The sequence below is a fragment of the Heloderma suspectum genome, chromosome 7, assembly GCF_057233095.1.
Source record: "Heloderma suspectum isolate Gila_16-S chromosome 7, 16-S_ref, whole genome shotgun sequence".
NCBI lineage: Eukaryota > Metazoa > Chordata > Lepidosauria > Squamata > Helodermatidae > Heloderma > Heloderma suspectum.
In genome coordinates this window covers 32,786,461-32,807,860 of record NC_139464.1, presented here as the reverse complement: position 1 = coordinate 32,807,860, position 21,400 = coordinate 32,786,461, and the positions used below count along the sequence as shown (strand labels likewise).

The window sequence follows — 21,400 nt, the reverse complement described above, 5'->3', positions numbered from 1 at the left end:
TTCACATGTCATAGAATAACCACCAATCAGAGGTTCCATCTTCAAAATAGCGGTGGCATGTGGTGGACATGTTAATTAACCCATGATTTGCAGTCGTTAATGTGCAACAGAGGCCACTGTCTGTAAGGGAAGATTATGTCCTGTGAGTGAAGGAGAGTGGAATTGCAGCTTCAGGTTTTTTGCTGAAGGAGAGAGAGGACTACAACATGGGGAGATGGGTGACCTCTGTATGTAAGAGATTGCAGTACAACAGTGCCATCAGATTGTTATCCCATACTGTTCTATCCTGTTAACTATTAGATTGAGTTTTGAGAAGTTCGTCTTGGGTGAGTTCCTGTAGGAAAGAAAAGAGGGGAAGCATGGTGAAAGGAGGGGGTAACTGCTGTTATGGCTGGGAATCGAGCTGGAGATAATACTTTGTTTTATGGGGAATACTGGAAATTCTTATGGAGAAAGAGACAGACACAAATTATATATTTTACAACAAAATGCCATTCTTTTATTATATTTAGCAGCCCTCTGAAACGCTTCCTCTGGCCTTCATGTCCTTTTGAAACTGTGAATGTTGCAGCTTTTATAACATAGTGAAAAGACCAGCAGTTGTTGCATGACGCTTACTGTGCACGGCCGTTGAGAAATGAGCCGGAGGAGGGTGAAAACACAATTTAGTTGTTGTGCAAGCATCTGGCCCTGTGTTTGCTATACAGCCCCACAGAAGCAAAAACACTGAAGCTTTCCAGAGGACCAGCAAGTTTGTACAAGGTTACACTGTCACTGTTACTGGTTTCATTAAAAAAAAAACCCAGAGAGAGGGAGGCAAAGCTATGGGTTTTTTTTAATCAAACCGCTGACCCTGCAAAATGTCACAGTTGTGTCATCAAATGTAAATCCCGACTAGCTGTAGGTTCCCCATTTGATTTAGAGGACATACATTGTACTTTAACTATGGCTATTCAATTCACAACTAAGACAACAGAAGAGTGGTGCAATCTTGTTTGATGGGACTATACATATAAACTACAATAAGGAGCGGGGCTTCTCTTCCAGAGACTTGGCAAGATTAGATACAGAGATGTATAAAAACAAAGCATGGCCTGGTAGTGCTTCCTTCCTCTTAGGCTGTTTTCATCACATGCCATACATAAATGTCCTTTTTCTACATTTCAGCAACAGAGCAGGCTAAATTAATTTTTTCATCCCCTTGTTGACCCTTGTATGGCATCATCAGGCAGAAGCATTTGTCAGCTTTGCCAAGCATCATGCTCCCAAATACTTTGGTTCATCAGGCCTGAGTTTCATGAGTTTATCAATGCAGAGAAGGATAAGGGTGAGAAACCAGAGACTCCAGCCAACCGCTGCGGCAATCCAGCCATATTCATCCACTCCAAACTGACAGCATTTGGCTGCTTCTGAGCAGAATTCAGTATCTGATGGCAGAGAAAGAGAAAAGAGTCTTACATGGAGATATTCATTACTTTCCATTATCCCAAAGTTATGGATAGGTTGAACAGTGAATGTGTACCAATGTCCAAGTGACCTACTACATCCCACACCACAATTTGTGCTTAGGGTTTGTGTTCCTAAACCAGGAGAGCCTGTGTGATATAGTAGCTACTGTAGGAGCAAGCAACCAAAATTTGGTGGGAGCCAGATAACATCCACGCAGCCCGCTGTGGGCCAAATGATGCCAAAGTGGCATGGTCACATCTCTGATGTTGGGTGTGGCCATGCCTCCTAATGTCAAAGGAGTATGGCCACACTCCCTGACATCAAGGGGGTGAGGCCAATCCAGCTGCTAGAGTGTTGGATGTGGATCAAATCTCTTCTCAAGGTTGAAGTTCTCTGGGTGGCCCTAAACAAGGCCCCATGGCTTCATTCTTAAATTGCAGTGGTGATGCAGCAGTCACTACCACATGACCGGATCTTGTGTCCCTACAATGCCTGTAACATAGGAAGTTAGTGGTTTGGGTGAACAGTACAGGTGCTCACCAGGACAATGACACCTAAACTCTTTCTTTCTTTCTTTCTTTCTTTCTTTCTTTCTTTCTTTCTTTCTTTTCCTTCCTTCCTTCCTTCCTTCCTTCCTTCCTTCCTTCCTTCCTTCCTTCCTTCCTTAAATTTATATCCCACCTTTTTTCCTCCTTAAGGAACCCCAGGCAGTGTACACGCTCCTCCTCCCCCCCTCCATTTTATCCTTGCAGAAACAACCCTGTGAGGTAGGTTGGGCTGAGAGTCTGTGACTGGCCCAAAGTCATCCAGTGATCTTCCATAGCCGAGTGGGGACTAGAACCCGGATCTCCCGACTCCCAGTCCAACACTCTAGCCACTACACCAGACTGGCTCTTTCCCCCAGAATAAATTTCCCTTGTTTTAAAATATTTCTGAGTTTTGTCTTGGTAATTCTAGAGTTCTGTTCTAGACTCGCATAAACCTCAACCTGCTTGGTTCTATGCTCCTTGATAATACTCATGTGAAGGGAAGGTGGTAAGATTGGAAAGCCAAACACAAAGGGTGGATCCATCTGCCTTCTGTGAATGGAAGGGCTCTGCTCATAAAAAGTGCCTCTCCCAATTTTGGGGGATCCGCCTCCCCCCTCCCCACAGCTCACTGCAGTCAGCAGGGTCCCCAGACCCTCTGTGTAGCATTTTCAGGGAGCTGGGGGGGGGGTGCTGCTGTGATGATGAGGAAGTGGGAAAGTCTACTTCTGCCAGTCTTTAGCTGCATGCACCTAAATCTGGATCTAAACCAAAGTAGACAGCTGCACATGTATTAGGTTCCCAATGTGTTTCTAGGGTCAATATCACTTTATCAAGAGAATTTCTTCTCACTGCTTAAAAGACTACCTGGAACAAATGTGCTCCAATGAGTTCTTTAAGCACAGAAGAGAAATTTCATTGATAAAAGGATATTCTCAAAATGCATTGGGATGAATGTGTATGCATTTGTTTTCTTTCTTCCTGTGGCTGTTTTCGTTTCCTCTCATTTGCTTGAGGATGGAGAACCCCCATAGGTTAAATAAGAAAAAGGATGTATACACTTGACATCAATTCGGTTCTTTCTTTGTGTTAACCATATGGTTATTCAAAGAGAAGTACTGCCTGCTTGGCTATTTTATGTTCCTGTGTGTCAAAAGCCATCCTAGAGCTGTGTGTCTGTGTGTGAGAATAACATTTGCTTAAATACATCAGTCTTGGAGTTGTGACATATGCATCAACACCACATATTTTTAGTGAGAGTTACTGGTAACTGGGGTAGGGTATATTGTGAGAAATCATTAAGACAGAATTCTTAAGATAGAGTATGATCATTCTCTTCCTTATCTCTTCTGGGAACTCCATGATGGCTTAAAATATATCTAAAAGGCCTAATCATTAGTGGCTAGCAGGTCAATGGTTCAAATTAAGTGATACAGAAGTCATTCTACATTGGTAGTACATGCCCTGGTCTCCTCTCGTTTAGACAACTGTAATGCGCTCTACGTGGGGTTACCCTTGAAGACGGTTCGGAAGCTGCAGCTGGTACAGAACGCGGCGGCTCGCCTGATTAAAGGCAGCAGCAGGCAAGATCACATCACTCCAGTGCTGAAGGAGTTGCACTGGTTACCAGTTGTTTTCCGGGCCAAATTCAAGGTGTTGGTTTTGACCTTTAAAACCCTACATGGTTCCAGCCCAGCCTATCTTAAGGAGTGCCTCCAGCAACACTAAACAGGCCGCTTAACAAGATCAGCCTTGGATGGCCTTCTCTCTGTCCCATCAGCCAGGACAGCTAGACTGGTGGGGACGAGGCAGCGGGCCTTTTCTGTGGTGGCCCCCACTTTGTGGAACTCCCTCCCTAGGGAACTCCATCATGCCCCCTCTTTAATGAGCTTCCGCCATGCATTAAAAACGTGGTTGTTCAGGCAGGCATTTGGGGTGGGTTAGGGTATTTTAGAAAATGTTTTTATTGTAGAATTTTATTGTTTTAAACTGTTTTATTATATGCTGTACATCACCCGGAGTGGCTGGGTGACCAGCCAGATGGGCAATTAATAAATGTAATAAATAAATTCTGAAAGCAAAGAGCAGGGACAACCCAAGACATTTTGCTGCCTGAGGCAGAGGAACAAATTGCATGCCACCCACGCAAGTCAAGTTGCATAGTACTCAAAGTCAGCCAAATTATTTTGGTACATGAGGCAGAAAATCCCATCAGCCCCTCTCCTCATCCCTGGCAGTAGAAATACAATAATAACAAAGTAAATAACTAACAATTTGCTGCCTTTTTATGCCACCCAATATCTGCCACATGAAGTGGACACCTCTGCCTAGTGGTAGGGCCAGCCCTGAGGGACAAAGTATGTCTTCTGCATAGAAAAGCTATTGGCAGAAAAGGTAAAGATTAATTCCTCTAACACTGGGGAATTGGTACCTAGGAAGAAAGAAGCAGCTGACTTTCCTTTTAAGGGTAATTATGTATTCTACATGCCTAACAGCCTAGAGTGAGTGGATTTATACCACTGCCTCTGCTCAGAGCAATGAGTCATAAAGTTGTGATGCTGATGATATGGAGAGAGAAAATAATTAACCAAGGCCTATGAAATTACTCAAAGTTGGCTGATGCTGCCCCATATGAGAGTCAATTCCCATTGTGTGTGCACATGCAGCGAAATAGACACACATGCATTTGTCACACACATAAGGCGGCATATGCCCATTTTCTATGCAGAAGCGATACCCATGTTAAACGTTGATCTTCTTTGTGAAAGCAGCCCTCTGACACAGCAGAGACATGGTGGATTTTGAGTACTGCTGGAGTTACTATAACTAAAAGCACTGCATGATCATTTCTAACTCTGAACAGCCTGTCCAGAACCTATGTGAGTAATCCTGTCACTGTTGTTGCTGCACATTAAGAAATACTTACGAGGACATGAAGAGTTGAGAGGGTGTCCTTTAGTCACTAGAAAACAAGAAAAGAGTAGGAAGAGGTATCATTTAGAATGAGAAACCCAAGAGGAGACGTGGATTCTTACCTTGGGAAAGATGAGGGAATCCCATTTCCTACCTGCAGGCAACATTCTTAGAGAATTCCCTGCTCATGCAGGCTGTCAACCCCATTCCCTAAACTGCTTTATTTATACTTCAAACTTAAATATATATCCAAGAGTAGGCCTTTGACCCTCACACTAAATCTTCCCCTGCCTCTGCTGAAATTGCCTTGCCCCTTATTATGCAGAGGTCTCATCACCTTATCTTCTGTTGTTTTTTAACTGGGGATGCCAGGGACTGAGAACTTTTTCTTTTCTTTTTTAATCTTTCTATTTGCAATGTAACAGTAACACTAAGAGACAAACTAGAAGAAAAGCAAACGGAAAAAAGGGGTGGGAATTGAGATTGAGAATTTGGGATAGGGTGGCCAGGTGTCCTATTTTACAGTCCTCTATTTGAAGGGCTGTCCAGTCCAAGTCCAATTTAAAGATAAAGGGTTAATCCAATGTCGCACAAGTGGAGGATTTTCTCCCCCTCTCTTCCCTCTGCAGCCCTCTGTGCCTCCTGAAAATCTGCTCCAGAGTTTCCCAGCCCTCTGGAGCAAATTTTTGAGGGTGCTTAGGGGATGAGGGGGAATTGCCCCTCGCCTGGTTCCACTGACAGAATGACTTGCAACAGCAGAATGACACTGTTGGGTACAACCCAAAGAACCCTAAGGGGAGAGAGCAGGGGCCTTGAAGTTGCCCATCACCTGTTAGCACCTGAACAGCAGACTGAAGAGGCAAGTACATGGGTCACCTGGTCAATCTTCCCCTCTATGGTAAGATGTCTTGTATTTCTATTTAAAGTACAGCAATTAGTTCTAAATATGCATCTATACATATAAATTAGCATAGGCAGATTTTATGCAAATCTGTGTCCTCTTTATTCCTTGGGGAGGGGGGTGATGCATTTCCTCCTTTTTGGCCACTCTAATGTGGGATTTCTGTAAGCGAAGCAAGTACTCTTAACTGTTGAGCTTTGCCCTCTCCCCATTTATGCTTCCCATTGCAAAACCTAAATCTTGTGCAAACAACAGGTGCACAGAACCAGCTCACTATGTGGCGTGGGTACAGGGTTTTTTTCCCCAATACTTTCCCCTCACAGTCATGTGAAAAGACCTTTAGTCAAGACACTCTGGCCTTTGGTTTATCTAGCCTGAATTTTCTTTAGATGAGTGGAAATGTAATAATTGAAAAAACAAAACAAAAAACAACCTGCCCTGCCTTTTTCAAACTAGTATTTGCTGCACTGAACAATCCCATAAGAATTGTAATCTTAAAACAATTAACGTTCTTGGTGGTGACTGTAAGAAAATGTGTGCATTTCTAAACACAAGCCCTATTAATCCCAAGTCCCCCCCCAAACAGTTCTCCAACTCCACCCTGCACCCCCTGTGCTAATATCCCAACTGCAGCCCAAATTACAATAAATCAGAAAAGAATGGATCACCTTCTGAAGATGAAGCAGAGGACAGCAAGAGAACGGCAACAGCAATAAAGGTCAGTGGAGCCATCCCTGAATTTTGGGACCCCAGCCCCAAATAGCCCTGATGATGATCAGTACCAAAGCCACCGGCAACAACCAGAGAGGTGACTGTAGCAATTCAATGCAAAGTCAAATATCGTGTCCAGAGCAAGTGGGTGGAGAAAATAAACTTCCTGCTGTGCTGGGGCACCTTGAATTCACCTATTTCCAGATGAGCTTAACCCAAACACAAAACAATCAACTCCTCCTTCCATTTGTGCAGTGCAGGTGGCTTCCAGGGAAGTTAGCAGCAAACAGAACTAAGCACCGGTCGATTCCTCACAGTTGGCAGAGATTACACCTTCACACTGTTCTTTGGGCCACTGCTGATCTGAACACGTACTATTCCTAAAATACTTTGGATAATCTTTATTAGCATATAGAAACAGGCATATAGTAAATTGTAACCCCTGATGAAAATGAAGAGATCAACATGCATTGGGTTTCATCGTTTAAGGGCACAATCCTATGCGTATTTGAACGGAAAAAAAGTCCTACAACTCTCAGCATTCCCCAGCCAGTATGGCTGGCTGGGGAATGCTGGGAGTTGTAGGACTTTTTTTTTCCTGTCTAAACACACATAGGCTTGCGCTCTAAGTTGGGTAATCAACACATACCTCTGGGACTGGGCCCTTTTTGTTCTTTATGTTTGGTTAGAGGCTTTTATTCTTTCCAAGGGGTGAATGTTCTTCAGCAACTTTCGGAGAGGTAGCTGTGTTAGTTTGTAGCAGCCAAAAAATAAGAGCATCAGAACTGCCCTGCTGGATCAGACCAAGGGCCCCTTTAGTCCAGCATTCTGTTCACACAGTGGCCAACCAGCTGTCGACCAGGAACCCACAAGCAGGACATGAGTGCAAAAGCACCCACCCACCCATGTTCCCCAGCAACTGGTGTACATAGGCTCACTGCCTCTGGTTCTGTAGGTAACACATAGCCATCAAGAGTAATAGCCATTGATAGCATTTTCCTCCAGGAATTTGTCTAACCTCCTTTAAAAGCCATCCAAATTGGTGGCCATCACTACATCATGTGGTAGCGAGTTTCATAGTTTAACTATGTGCCATGTGAAGAAGTATTTCCTTTTATCTGTCCTGAATCTCCCACCAATCAGCTTCATGGGATGACCCATTGGGTTCTAGTATTATAAGAGATGGAGAAAAATGTCTCCCTATCCACATTCTCCACACCTTGCATAATTTTGTACACCTCTGTCGTCTCCCCTTACCCTCCCTTTTTCCAAGCTAAACAGACCCAGCTGTTGTAACCTCCCCTCTTAAAGATGCTCCAGCCCCTTGATAATTTCAGTTGCCCTTTTTCCACAACCAAGAGTCTTGTAGCACCTTAAAACTAAAAGGCCTTTAATGTCATACAGTGGCCTTCTCCAACCTGATGCCCTCCAGATATTTTGCGCAGGAATTCCCATCATTCCCAGCAGGGAATGATGGGAGTTGCAGTCCAGCACATCTGGAGGGCCTCCAGGTTGGGGAAGCCAGCTCTAACCAGATACGTGCGTCATCCTGCTCCTGTCCAGGAGTGCTGCAAACATTTATTATTTGTGCCATGCTTGCCATACGGGTCAGAATTAAAATAATGCATGTGGAGGATGGGGGGGGGGGAACTCTATAGAACTGATCCAATCGAACACATATTCAAAGGGGCAGTGCTCATGAATGGTACTGTGCGCAGTCATTTGATGGATGGGGATGTACATTTAATTCTAGATCAGAGATGAATAGCCAATTTTAGTTGACAAATGAGCCAAATAGTAATCTCTTTATATTATTAAATGTTTATATTATATGAGAGAGGGCCTTCTTGGTGGCTGCTCCCAGGCTGTGGAAGTCCCTGCTGAGGAAGGCTAGGTTGGCCCCCTCCCTCTTGTCCTTCTGTAGCACTTTTCTCCAGGGTCTCTAAAGGGACTCACAGCCAAGGCCTTGTACAGGGACAATTAACATATATCATTTTAATTTCTTAATTAAAAACAATAATAATGTACATGTAATAATTTTACATGCATAACCATTGTTGTTCAGTCGTTCAGTCGTGTCCGACTCTTCATGACCCCATGGACCATAGCACGCCAGGCCTTCCTGTCCTGCGCTCTCTCCCGGAGCGTGCTCAAGTTCATATTCATTGCATCCGTGATGCTATCTAGCCATCTCATCCTCTGCCGTCCCCTTCTCCTTTTGCCTTCAGTCTTTCCCAGCATCAGGGTCTTTTCCAGGGAGTTTTCTCTTCACATTAGGTGGCCAAAATATTTGAGCTTCAGCTTCAGTATCTGTCCTTCCAATGAGCACTCAGGGTTGATTTCATTTAGGATGGACTGATTTGACCTCCTTGCAGTCCAGGGGACTCGTAAGAGTCTTCTCCAGCACCACAGTTCGAAAGCATCAATTCTTCGGCGCTCAGCCTTCCTTATAGTCCAGCTCTCACAGCCATACATTACTACTGGGAAAACCATAGCTTTGATTAGACGGACCTTTGTCGGCAAGGTGATGTCTCTGCTTCTTACTATGCTGTCTAGGTTGGCCATAGCTTTCCTCCCCAGGAGCAAGCGTCTTTTAATTTCATGGCTACAGTCACCGTCTGCGGTGATCTTGGAGCCCAAGAAAGTAAAATCTGTCACTGCTTCCATTTCTTCCCCTTCTATATGCCAGGAAGTGATAGGGCCAGATGCCATGATCTTCGTTTTTTTAATGTTGAGTTTCAAACCAGCTTTTGCACTCTCCTCTTTCACCCTCAACAAGAGGCTCTTGAGATCCTCTTCGCTTTCTGCCATTAGGGTGGTATCGTCTGCATATCGGAGGTTGTTGATAATTCTCCCGGCAATCTTAATTCCGACCTCTCATTCATCCAACCCGGCATTTCTCATGATGTACTCTGCATATAAGTTAAATAAGCAGGGTGACAATATGCAGCCTTGTCGTACTCCTTTCCCAATTTTGAACCAATCGGTTGTTCCATGTCTGGTTCTTACTGTTGCTTCTTGACCCTCGTACAGGTTTCTCAGGAGACAGGTCAGGTGGTCTGGTACTCCCATCACTTTCAGAATTTGCCACAGTTTGTTGTGATCCACACAATCAAAGGCTTTAGCGTAGTCAGTGAAGCAGAAATAGACGTTTTGCTGGAATTCTCTTGCTTTCTCCATGATGCAGTGAATGTTGGCGATTTGATCTCTAGTTCCTCTGCCTCTTCGAAACCCAGCTTGTACTTCCGGTAGTTCTCGGTTTGCATACTGCTGAAGCCTAACTTGTAGGATTTTGAGCATCACCTTGCTGGCATGTGAAATGAGCGCAATTGTGCGGTAGTTTGAACACTCTTTGGCGTTGCCCTTCTTTGGAATTGGAATGTAAACTGACCTTTTCCAGTCTTGTGGCCACTGTTGAGTGTTCCAGATTTGTTGGCATATTGAATGCAGCACTTTAACAGCATCATCTTTTAGGATTTTAAATAGCTCGGCTGGAATACTGTCATCTCCGCTAGCTTTGTTGTTACTAATGCTTCCTAAGGCCCACTTGACTTCACTCTCGAGGATGTCCGGCTCAAGTTCAGTGACCGCACTATCATGGCTATCAGGGACATTCAGATCTTTCCTGTATAGTTCTTCTGTGTATTCTTTCCACCTCTTCTTAATCTCATCTGCTTCTGTTAGGTCCCTGCCTTCTTTGTCCTTTATCATGCCCGTCTTTGCACAAAACGTTCCCTTGAGATCTCCAATTTTCTTGAAGAGATCTCTAGTCTTTCCCATTCTGTTGTTTTCCTCGATTTCTTTGCATTGTTCATTTAAGAAGGCCTTGTCTCTCCTTGCTATTCTCTGGAACTCTGCATTCAGTTGGGTATATCTTCCCCTTTCTCCTTTGCTTTTCGCTTCCCTTCTTTCGTGAGCTACTTGTAAAGCCTCATCAGACAGCCACTTGGCTTTCTTGCATTTCTTTTTCTTTGGGATGGATTTCGTTGCTGCCTCCTGAACAATGTTACGGACCTCCGTCCATAGTTCCTCAGGCACTCTGTCTATCAGGTCTAATCCCTGAAATCTATTCCTCACCTCCACTGTATATTCATCAGGGATATGATTTAGGTCATACCTGAAAGGTTTAGTGGTTTTCCCGACGTTCTTCAATTTAAGCCGAAATTTTGCAAGAAGCAGCTCATGATCTGAGCCACAGTCAGCTCCAGGTCTTGTTTTTACTGACTGTATGGAGCTTCTCCATCTTTGGCTGCAAAGGACATAATCAATCTGATTTCGATATTGACCATTTGGTGACGTCCATGTGTAGAGTCGCCTCTTGTGCTGTTGGAAAAGAGTGTTTGCTATGATCAGCATGTTCTCTTGGCAAAACTCTATTAGCTTTTGTCCTGCTTCATTTTGTACACCAAGGCCATGCCTGCCTGTTATCCCGGTGATTTCTTGACTTCCTACTTTAGCATTCCAATCCCCTATGATGAAGAGGACATCTTTTTTTGGTGTTAGTTCTAGAAGGTGTTGTAGGTCTTCATAGAACCGATCAACCTCAGCTTCTTCGGCATCAGTGGTTGGGGCATAGACTTGAATTACTGTGATGTTGAATGGTTTGCCTTGGATTCGTACTGAGATCATTCTATCATTTTTAAGATTGTACCCCAGTACTGCTTTTCCCACCCTTTTGTTGACTATGAGTGCTACTCCATTTCTTCTAAGGGATTCTTGCCCACAATAGTAGATATGATGGTCACCTGAATTAAATTCGCCCATGCCTGTCCATTTGAGTTCGCTGATTCCCAAGATGTCGATGTTCAATCTTGCCATCTCATGTTTGACCACCTCCAGCTTACCTTGATTCATTGATCTGACATTCCAGGTTCCTAAACAATATTGTTCTTTACAGCATCGGATTTTCTTTTCACCACCAGACACATCCACAGCTGAGTGTCCTTTCGGCTTTGGCCCAGCTGCTTCACTCTCTCTGGAGCTACTTGGAAATACCCTCTGCTCTTCCCCGGTAGCATATTGGACACCTTCCGACCTGAGGGGCTCATCTTCCGGCGTCATATCTTTTAGCCTTGTGATACGTTCCATGGGGTTTTCTTGACAAGAATACTGGAGTGGGTTGCCATTTCCTTCTCCAGAGGACCACATTTTGCCAGAACTCTCTGCCATGACCTGTCCGTCTTGGGTGGCCCTGCACGGCATAGCTTATGGCTTCACTGAGTTACCACATCACCAAAACAATAAAACAGAGTACAGCCCTCCCAAAGTTCTGTCTTTTAGCTTGAGTCCACAAACAAAAATATAAATATAACTCTCTGAAGCTTGATTTTTCTGCTGGTCAAAGAAAGAAAGCAGTCTACACTCAATTCACTCCAGCTCCGCAGCAATCTTCTCAAAATGGACCAGGATCCAGCAGCACAGGAACAACTTTGTAAACAGCCCTTTATATAATATAAAACAACATAAACAAGGATCTCATAATGTTTGTAAAAAAAATCATGACACTTAAAAAAAAATTCAAAACGAAACCTCCCTATTAATCTGTCTCAAGGGTTCAGAGTCTTACAGAGAGGAGAAAACAAGCTTCTTTCACACTGCATTTTGGTAACTGCCTAAAATGGTGGCCACTCCCTAACTCACTCCTTTACTGAGCATGTGCAGGGATATTCCCACTCAGAATTCTTAAAGAAAAATATACTAGTGGGTTACACTTCCACTGGCAGTCTAAGATTTTTATTCAGGCAAGCCTTGGCATATCAGTTGGTCTGTTGCTGAAGGAGGTTTTAATTGTTTGATGCTGTTTATTTCTCTTATTGTGTTTTGAATTGTGTTTCTAGTGTATTTGTTTTTATGCTATGCTTTAATTAAGTTTTTGTTTATGTGGATTTTATTGTTAGTGGCCTTGAACGCCATTTTTTGGCAGACAGATGGGATAGAGATGAATGAATGAATGAATGAATGAAATCTGTGCCCGTGTTCTCATTAGTTCCCGCTATTTCCCTGTGTGAAAAATGGTTTCAAGCCTGGCCTTTTTTTCTCCTGCACGCAACAGGAATCCCATTTAGGCCTGTGCAGATGGAACCACTGTTTTGTTCACTTAGTTCAGTAGCTTGATAGGGAAGATAAGGCAAATGTTAATATTTTTAAAATTATGATTTTAACCCAGTTTTATCAAGACTGTGCAAATATTTGTCCATTGATCAGTATGGAAGAAGAGGTCTGTTTAGAATTAACCTTCAACCTTTAATGTTCCAGATCAGTTTTGTTTAATGTTTCAACTTGTAAGGAAGTTGGAGCAGCCTACAGGCAGTCTCCAGTGGGTCATTCTTGTTGGGTCTGCCTTTCTGTCTGTTGATACTCAAACTAGATGAGGCTGGCTTTTCCCCCCTTGGCATTTGTGACACAGCAGTCATGTTTACACAGCAGTCAAACTGCTCATTAGACAAAGTGACTAAGGGCACAATCCTATGCATGTTTAGACAGAAAAACGTCCTACACAGTAGTGTGGTGGCAAATTCAGAAGTGCAGGGTCCCTTCGTGACAGTCACAGCCATGCCCCCTTCTAAGATTATACAACTTCGCAAGATAAACAGCTTTCAGCTGGGATCCAAAAACAGCACAGCTGAGAGTAAGGCAGTGGTATTTCAGCTGGATGTATGAGGAAAAAATGCAAGGGTGTTAAAATCTTTTTCATCCACTCACTCAGACATGAACATTTTAGGTTTTCAAAATATGATACTCTATGGAAGCTTCACCCTCTCAACTCAGCCCTCATGGACAGATCCCTTCTCATTTAAACAGCCCCCTTGCACACCCCCTCAGCACCCCAACATTACCCACAAGCCTTCCCTAAGCTCCTTTATTATATCTCCCCCCTCCCTTTCCCACAGAAACGTCCACTCACCCAGCTGGATTGAACTACACACACACGTGCACACACACACACACACACACACACAGTGGTGTAGTGGTAAATTTGGAAATGCAGAAGCTCATTGTGACAGTCTCCAAGGGCAGTCCAAAAATCTCAGGCAGCTGTGTCGATCCATATCAACAAACTAGGTCTAGGAGTTTAATAAAACAAATACAATTTTATTAAACACAAGAAGAGTTATATATATTATTATTTAATCATCCTATACTTATTCCTAACCTACCTGCCTTCCCCTTCTAAACCTCCCCAAACCCCACTCACTACATGTACATTCACTGAATTCTTTTTTTTTCAACTGAGCAACTAGTTGCCTATTATGCTGAACACAAGCTGAATATGAGCCAACAATATGCTGTGGCTGCCAAAAAGGCAAATGCTATTTTGGGCTGCATTAATAGAAGTATAGGTTCCAGATCATGTGAAGTACTAGTTCCCCTCTACTCAGCACTAGTTAGGCCTCATCTTGAGTACTGTGTCCAGTTCTGGGCGCCACACTTTAAGGAGGATGCAGACAAACTGGAGAGGGTTCAGAAGAGGGCAAAGAAGATGATCAAGGGACTGGAAACAAAGCCCTATGAGGAGAGGCTGAAAGAACTGGGCATGTTTAGCCTTGAGAAGAGAAGACTGAGGGGAGATATGATAGTGCTCTTCAAGTAGCCCAGAGAGCATCTGGATCAAAATAAATGGAGAAAAGAATAAAAGGAACCTGATGGTGGGAGTCTACTACCGGCCACCCAATCAAGGAGAAGACGAGGATGAAACTTCTGAAAAGCAAATAGCCAATGTTTTAAGGAAGCATGATGTAGTAGTAATGGGGGACTTCAATTTCCCCGATATTTGTTTGGAGACAAATTCTGCAAAACATGGCACGCCAGGAAATTCCTGACTTGTGTGGCGGATAACTTCCTCCTACAGAAAGTAGAGGAAGGAACTAAAAGATCAGCTATCCTTGACTTGATCCTAACCAACAGGGATGACTTAGTGGATAAAGTAGCAGTTACAGGAACTCTGGGGGAAAGCGACCATGTTGTACTTGAGTTCTTGGTTCTAAGGGAAGCAAAAGCCGAGTGTAGTCAAACGCGTACCCTGGATTTTAGGAAAGCTGATTTTAATAAACTCAGAACAATGATCAGTAAGGTCCCATGGCAAGTGACTATAACGAGAAAAGGAGTCCAAGATGGGTGGGAGCTTTTAAAAAGGAAATTCTCAAGGCACAATTACAAAGAATTCCAACAAGAAGAAAAGGTGGAAGACAACAGAAGAAGCCAATGTGGCTTCACAAAAAGCTTAGAGGTGACCTGAAAACAAAAAAGGACACATATAGGAAGTGGAAAGAAGGACAAGTAACAAAGGAAGAGTACAGGCAGGAAGCCCAGAATTGCAGGGATGGCGTCAGGAAGGCTAAAGCTGAGAACGGGCTGAGGTTAGCGAGGGAGGCTAAAAACAACAAAAAGGCTTTCTTCAGCTACGTGCATAGTAAAAGGCAGAGGAAAGAAATGGTGGTTCAACTATTAAATAAGGATGGCAAAACGATAACAGATGGCAAAGAAAAGGCAGAGGTGCTCAATTCCTACTTTGGCTCAGTCTTCTCCCAAAAGAGGGTTTATGACCCCCCTGGCAAAGGCGAAGTACAGGCTGAAGGGGCAGGATTGCAGCTTGAGATCGATAGGCATATGGTCAAGGAACACCTAATTCCTTTGAATGAGTTCAAATCTCCAGGGCCAGATGAGCTGCACCCTAGAGTAATAAAGGAACTGGCAGAAGAACTCTCAGAACCGCTGTCTATTCTCTTTGAGAAATCATGGAGGACGGATGAAGTGCCAGATGACTGGAGGAGGGCTAATGTTGTCCCTATCTTCAAAAAGGGTAAAAAGGAGGAACCTGGGAACTACAGACCAGTCAGTCTGACATCAATCCCTGGGAAAATTGTGGAGCAGATGATAAAGCAATCCATCTGTAAGCACCTTGAAAACAATGCCGTGATTACTCGAAGCCAACATGGATTTGTCAAGAACAAGTCCTACCAGACAAATCTGATCTCATTTTTTGATCAAGTCACCTCCCTTGTGGACCGTGGGAATACTGTGGACATAATATACCTCGACTTTAGCAACGCTTTTGACAAAGTGCCCCATGATATCCTGATGAACAAACTAGCTCAAAGTGGGCTAGATGAAACAACGATCCGGTGGATCCACAGTTGGCTACAGAATCGGACTCAAAGAGTGCTTATCAATGGGACCGTCTCAAACTGGGGGGAGGTAACGAGTGGGGTACTGCAGGGCTCAGTCCTGGGCCCAGTGCTCTTCAACATTTTTATTAATGACTTGGAGGAGGAGGTGCAGGGGGTGCTGATCAAATCTGCAGATGACACAAAATTGGGTGGGATAGCTAATACTTTGGAAGACAGAAACAAAATTCAAAGTGATCTGGATAGACTGGAGCGCTGGGCAGAAAACAACAGAATGAAATGTAATAGGGATAAATGCCAGGTTCTGCACCTAGGAAAAAGAAACCAAATGCACAGTTACAAGATGGGGGATACATGGCTCAACAACACTACAAGCGAGAAGGATCTTGGAATTGTTGTCGATCACAAGCTGAATATGAGCCAACAATGTGATGTGGCTGCAAAAAAGGCAAATGCTATTTTGGGCTGCATTAATAGAAGCATAGCTTCCAAATCCCGGGAAGTACTAGTTCCCCTTTACTCAGCACTGGTTAGGCCTCATCTAGAGTACTGTGTCCAGTTCTGGGCACCACACTTTAAGAAGGATGCAAACAAACTGGAGAGGGTTCAGAGGAGGGCAACAAAGATGATCAGGGGACTGGAAACAAAGCCCTATGAAGAGAAACTGAAAGAACTGGGATGTTTAGCCTTAAGAAGAGAAGACTGAGGGGAGATATGATAGTGCTCTTCAAGTACTTGAAAGGTTGTCACAGAGAGGAAGGCCAGGATCTCTTCTCGATCATCCCAGAGTGCAGGACACGGAATAATGGGCTCAAGTTACAGGAAGCCAGATTCCGGCTGAACATCAGGAAAAACTTCCTGACTTATTGACATATTGAGCAATATGACAATATGACAATGGAACCAATGACCTAGGGAGGTGGTGGCTCTCCTACAGTGGAGGCATTCAAGACAAGGCTGGACAGCCATCTGTCAGGGTACTTTGACTTAGATTCCTGCATTGAGCAGGGGATTGGACCCGATGGTCTTATAGGCCCCTTCCAACCCTATTATTCTATGATTCTCTGCTTGCACAGCTGGTTGCACAACAGGTTGCACAGAAGTTATGCAGAACCAGTTGCACAATGGGTTGCACAACCATAATCATTTGCACTAACAGAATGACACAGTTGGATACTGCCCACTGTCTCCTGTTTTGGAGCAATTAAGATGATGCCTTTTGTTTTGTAAGGTGTGCGCTTAAAGTCCTTACAAACCTTCTCCAGGGTTATCTTCAAACCAGACTTGGACTCGACAGCCCTTCAAACAGAGGACACCTTCTGCATGTTATTATCTCTGCCAGCCTGCTTGTACTGTATGAGTGGGGTGGCCACTTACTCATCACCCCAAAAGAGGACCATCCTATGCTGAAAGGGTTTCCAACAATACAAGCGCACCATTGCAGAACTGAAAGAGGACATCGTAGTAGTAAGGAATTCACTGAGGTGCTGCGAATGTTTGTTGCAGCGTAAGATCATAGTCATGGTTCTTGCAACTTTCGTCCTGTTCTATTTACAAGTTTCAATCCCCAAGAGAGAATGCAATCACATGTTTGGATCATTTAAACTGAAAGAGATGCCATTCCAATTCTTCTTTTGTAAGACTACTTTTTCTGCTGAGGCAACTGGATGAATTTAAATCGCAGAACATGACGGGGGGGGGGGGTCTCCTGCAGCATAAGTGGCTGCACAGTGAACCTGTCAAAGGGCAGCAGCATCGCGGTCATGTCACCACTGGAGGAATCCTCTTCAGAAGAGGAGCTAGAACTCCCAGTGACAAATAGCATCAAAGAACAGCCCAGGCCACAAAACCAGGAGGAGCCTGGGCCCTTGAGAGAAGTGGCTGTGGGCCCATCCTTGCAAGAGGAGGGGAACTCAGCCTCAGAAACAGAGACTGAGCAACCACCTAGCCCCTGAGAGTGTCAGCATCTCAAGAGGCAGGCCAGAACAACCCCTGTGAGAAGGAGTGCCTATTTGCAAAGGAAGGCTCCTCGTGAGTGAAGAACTCCTTGTGACTAGGGGACACAGGGCAGGCTGAGTAGTATACATAGCTGTGTCCTCCAACACATTACTCGCCCTTTGTCTCTGCTGCCTGAGATGAGCACTTCACTCTGTCCAACGGTAGGGCCGGCTCTGCACTGCCTGGTAGAAGGGAAGCACTGTAGCTCTGTGGTAGAGCATGTGGTTTGCGTGCAGAAGGTTCCAGGTTCAATCTTTGGCATCTCCATACAGGGCTGGGAAAGGCCCCTGCCTGGAACCCTGGAGAGCAGCTTGTGATGCAGCTATGGGGCCAAAGTCCAGGACCCTGCAGTCCAGGGACTCCTCAAATAACCACCCAGAGAGCAGCCGGTGATGAGGGCAGCAGAAGCAAACTCCATTTTATTCCTGTAGTCATGATGGTGCTGTGATTGAAGTAAGTTTAAAATGCAAAACTGCACATGCTCCGAATAGGTTTTCTTTTCTTTTTTTACATCAGGGTTGGCAAATAGTTTTGTTGTTGTTATTGTTCTAACATATCAAGAATGCTGAAGCAGTTGCAAAGCGTGGAATGATGGTGTGTGTGTGTATGTGTGTGAATAGAATTTATTCCCCCCCCCTACACACACACACACACACACAAAGACATCACCAAATGGACAATAAAAAGTTACCAAACTATACACACAAAATACTTCCAAGAAATGGACAACCCTCCCTTTATAAAATTCATACCCTTATTCTTCTCAGCCTTCCATAAAAGAGTTATATATAGATGAAAATCATTGTCAATACACCAAATTTTTCCATAGATTTACATGAGATATTGGCATATTGAATTCGTCAGTATTCCTGTTAGCATGGGAAATAAACGGATGCCAAATTGCATAAAAGTCCTCGTGTCCTTCATAATTCCCCAAGGAGTGCACATATACCGTACGTTTTTCCATGAGTACAACTGACCACGATTTATCCCTCCATTGTAGAATGGACAGGCCATTTTGATTTCTCCAGTTTTGTGCGATAATCTGAGGTCAGGGGTATGTGTATGTGTGTGAAGAGAAATGTTGGTTCTGTGCTTCAGAAGAAATACATGCTGCCTAAAGGGCCTCCCCACACCACAATAAGATCATTAAGGGTGCAATCCTATGCATGTTCAGACAGAAAAAAGTCCTACAGCTCCCAGCATTCCCCAGCCAGCTATGGTTGTCTGGGGAATGCTGGGACTTGCAAGACATTTTTCTGTCTAAACATGCATAGGATTGTCCCCTAAATCCAGGGTCTAAAATGACCTAGCTGCACCACTAAGAGCAGCTGTCATGCTCGGCTAAATGACCCCGCAGTCTGACTCCTGTATGGGGCATCTTCCCATGTTCCTCTGATAAGCATGGATGCCTCAGTCCTCTCTTTCATCTTGCTTCAGGCATCCGTGACCCCAGCCGTATCAGCTGCCCCTTACACTTAACCTAGTTGAAAAGGATGTAGCCTAAACAGAGTGGGAACCGGCTCGCCTTTGTACAGCTAATCATCCCTGGTTGGGCCAACAAGAGCAGTAAAGCAGAGAAATGATGCCAACTCTTCAGCACACTTTCCCACGCAAATTCTGTTGTGAGACCCTGGGCCAAACCAGGCATGCCTGTATTTTTTTAAACACACACTTGCCCATCTGGCTGTAAAGTGGGTACGTTTTTTGTTTTGTTTTTAAACCCTTATACTAAAAGGAGTGCATGAGGAGAGGAGCAAAACCTGCCCCCCCCCCCCATCTTGCCATGCTTTGCTGCTTTAAGCCATTTTCCCTCCGTCTGGCTCTGATATGGGAAGTGGGCTGGCAGGGAGAAAATGGCTTAAAGTAGTGGAGCGCAGCAAAGTAAAGCAGGGCAGTGAATTAGGGGTTTGCTCCACTCCACATGCTCCTTTTAATATAAAAAAATTAGCCCCCTCCCCACTTTATAGCCAAGCAGAGAAGTGAGTGTTTAATAAACATTCTCTCTCTAGGGTGGCCATTGAGCATTATAAAAAAAAAAGGAAATGCATCACCATAAAAGAGGACAAGAGAGCATGCAGAATTGTATAACATTTGCATATGCTAATTTATATGTATAGATGAAAATACAGAAATACTTACTGGAATTTAAATAGAAATGCAATACAGCGCACAGCATGGGGGGAAGACTATGACCAGGTGTCCTGTGTGCCTTGCTCGGTCTGCTGTCGAGGTGCTCACTGTGGATGCGCAACTTAGGGCACAATCCTATGCATGTTTAGACAGGGGAAAAGGCCTACAACTCCCAGCATGCCCCAGCCAGCAAGGCTGGTTGGGGCATACTGGGAGTTGTAGGCCTTTTCTTCTGTCTAAACATGCATAGGTTTGCACCCTTAAAGGCCCAATTGCGCTCCTTTCTTAAGTTTTTAAAAAAGCTTTAAAGTTCCACCAGAGGATGCTTTCAAATAGAAGACCGTCCTCCTGACAGCCCTTAAAATAAAGAACTGCCCTCTGTAAAGTAGGACATATGGCCACCCCCCGCCACCCCTCTCTCTCATATACGCACACACAGATACACATGCTAGTTTGGTCATTAGTGTCAAGTGATACATTATTTTGGAGAACTGTGATCTCTTGACTTAAAAACAACTAACTAATTAAGGGGTGCAATCCTATGCAAGTTTAGACCAAAAAAAAGTCCTGCAATGGCTCTCTGGGGCATGCTGGGAACTGTAGGACTTTATTCTGTCTAAACATGGATAGGATCGCGCTATAACTAGCTAAAATGCAGCTGGCCGCTAATTTCTTTTGAGCCCATGAGGCATTAACTCTCCCCACATCTTTTCCCCAGTTTGGGCTGCTGTTTGGGGGTGGGGGGAAATACAGGCACCAGTCCCACCCCCTGCGAATCAAACACCCCCTGCGAATCAAACAGAAGCCTATGTGGGGAGATTCTGATCAGGGAAAAAGGGAACAGGAGATTAGGGATTAAAGAACCTAAACCCTCCATACTCAGCTTCTGGCAATCCAGCAGAATAGGGCCTTTTCATCCTTCAGTTCTCCTGCACAGTTGTGCTGTTAGGATAAGACTTTGGGGCAGAAGTCCAAGGTCCCATTCATGAGGAGGACCCCCAAATACAGCAGGTCTCTGGCTTTCTTCACACAGTCCTGCGATTGAGATCGCTCCTTCACGGAAATTAGCGGGCTCTTTACATGACGCCATGACCCTCCAGGACCTCTCCTACACTAAATGCCCGTTGTTCTGTTTTTAAATAGATCACATATAATGAGCTATCAAATTACCCTGTTGTGTTCTGCTTGAGTTCCCTCCGTGAACAGAAGAAAAGCGGCAAGAAGAGGAGTGAGATCAATTAAATATATGGAAGACTCAGGGCATCTCTACACCAGCCTAAAATCCTGCATTTAAAATGGGGCTTTCTGCTTCTGTTTTAAATGCAGGATCACAATGACTCCCTTTTCAACGACTTCCTTTCCCCTCTCCCCTTTCCCCCTCCTTCTTCCCGTATCTGAGTCTTCCATTATCTTTCATTGATCTCACTCCTCTTCTTGCTGCTTTTTCTCTTTTCATGGAGGGAATTCAAGTGAACACAACGGGGTAATTTGGGGCACAATCCAATTCAGATAGGCGGCGGCCTCTGAACCTGAAGGCGGCCACCTAGTCAATGCCGGGCAGGAGAAGCACGGAGGGGCTCGTTCCCTCCGCGCATCTGCTGCCCTGCATTTTTGGCTAGACAGCCGATTGCAGCTGTCTAGTT

At 44.4% G+C, this 21,400-nt stretch overlaps 1 protein-coding gene across 1 annotated transcript; it reads right to left on the bottom strand.

Moving 5' to 3' along the window:
* Positions 1 to 480: 480 nt before the first annotated feature.
* On the bottom strand, positions 481 to 19,862 carry TMEM213 (transmembrane protein 213). The gene is made up of 3 exons (XM_084811726.1): positions 19,767 to 19,862; positions 4,903 to 4,938; positions 481 to 1,427 (listed from the first exon to the last, which is right to left on the bottom strand). Exons 1-3 carry the CDS (start codon positions 19,801 to 19,803, stop codon positions 1,258 to 1,260), a joined length of 243 nt encoding a protein of 80 aa, XP_084667852.1. The 5' UTR covers positions 19,804 to 19,862; the 3' UTR covers positions 481 to 1,257.
* Between the last annotated feature and the right edge of the window lie 1,538 nt (positions 19,863 to 21,400).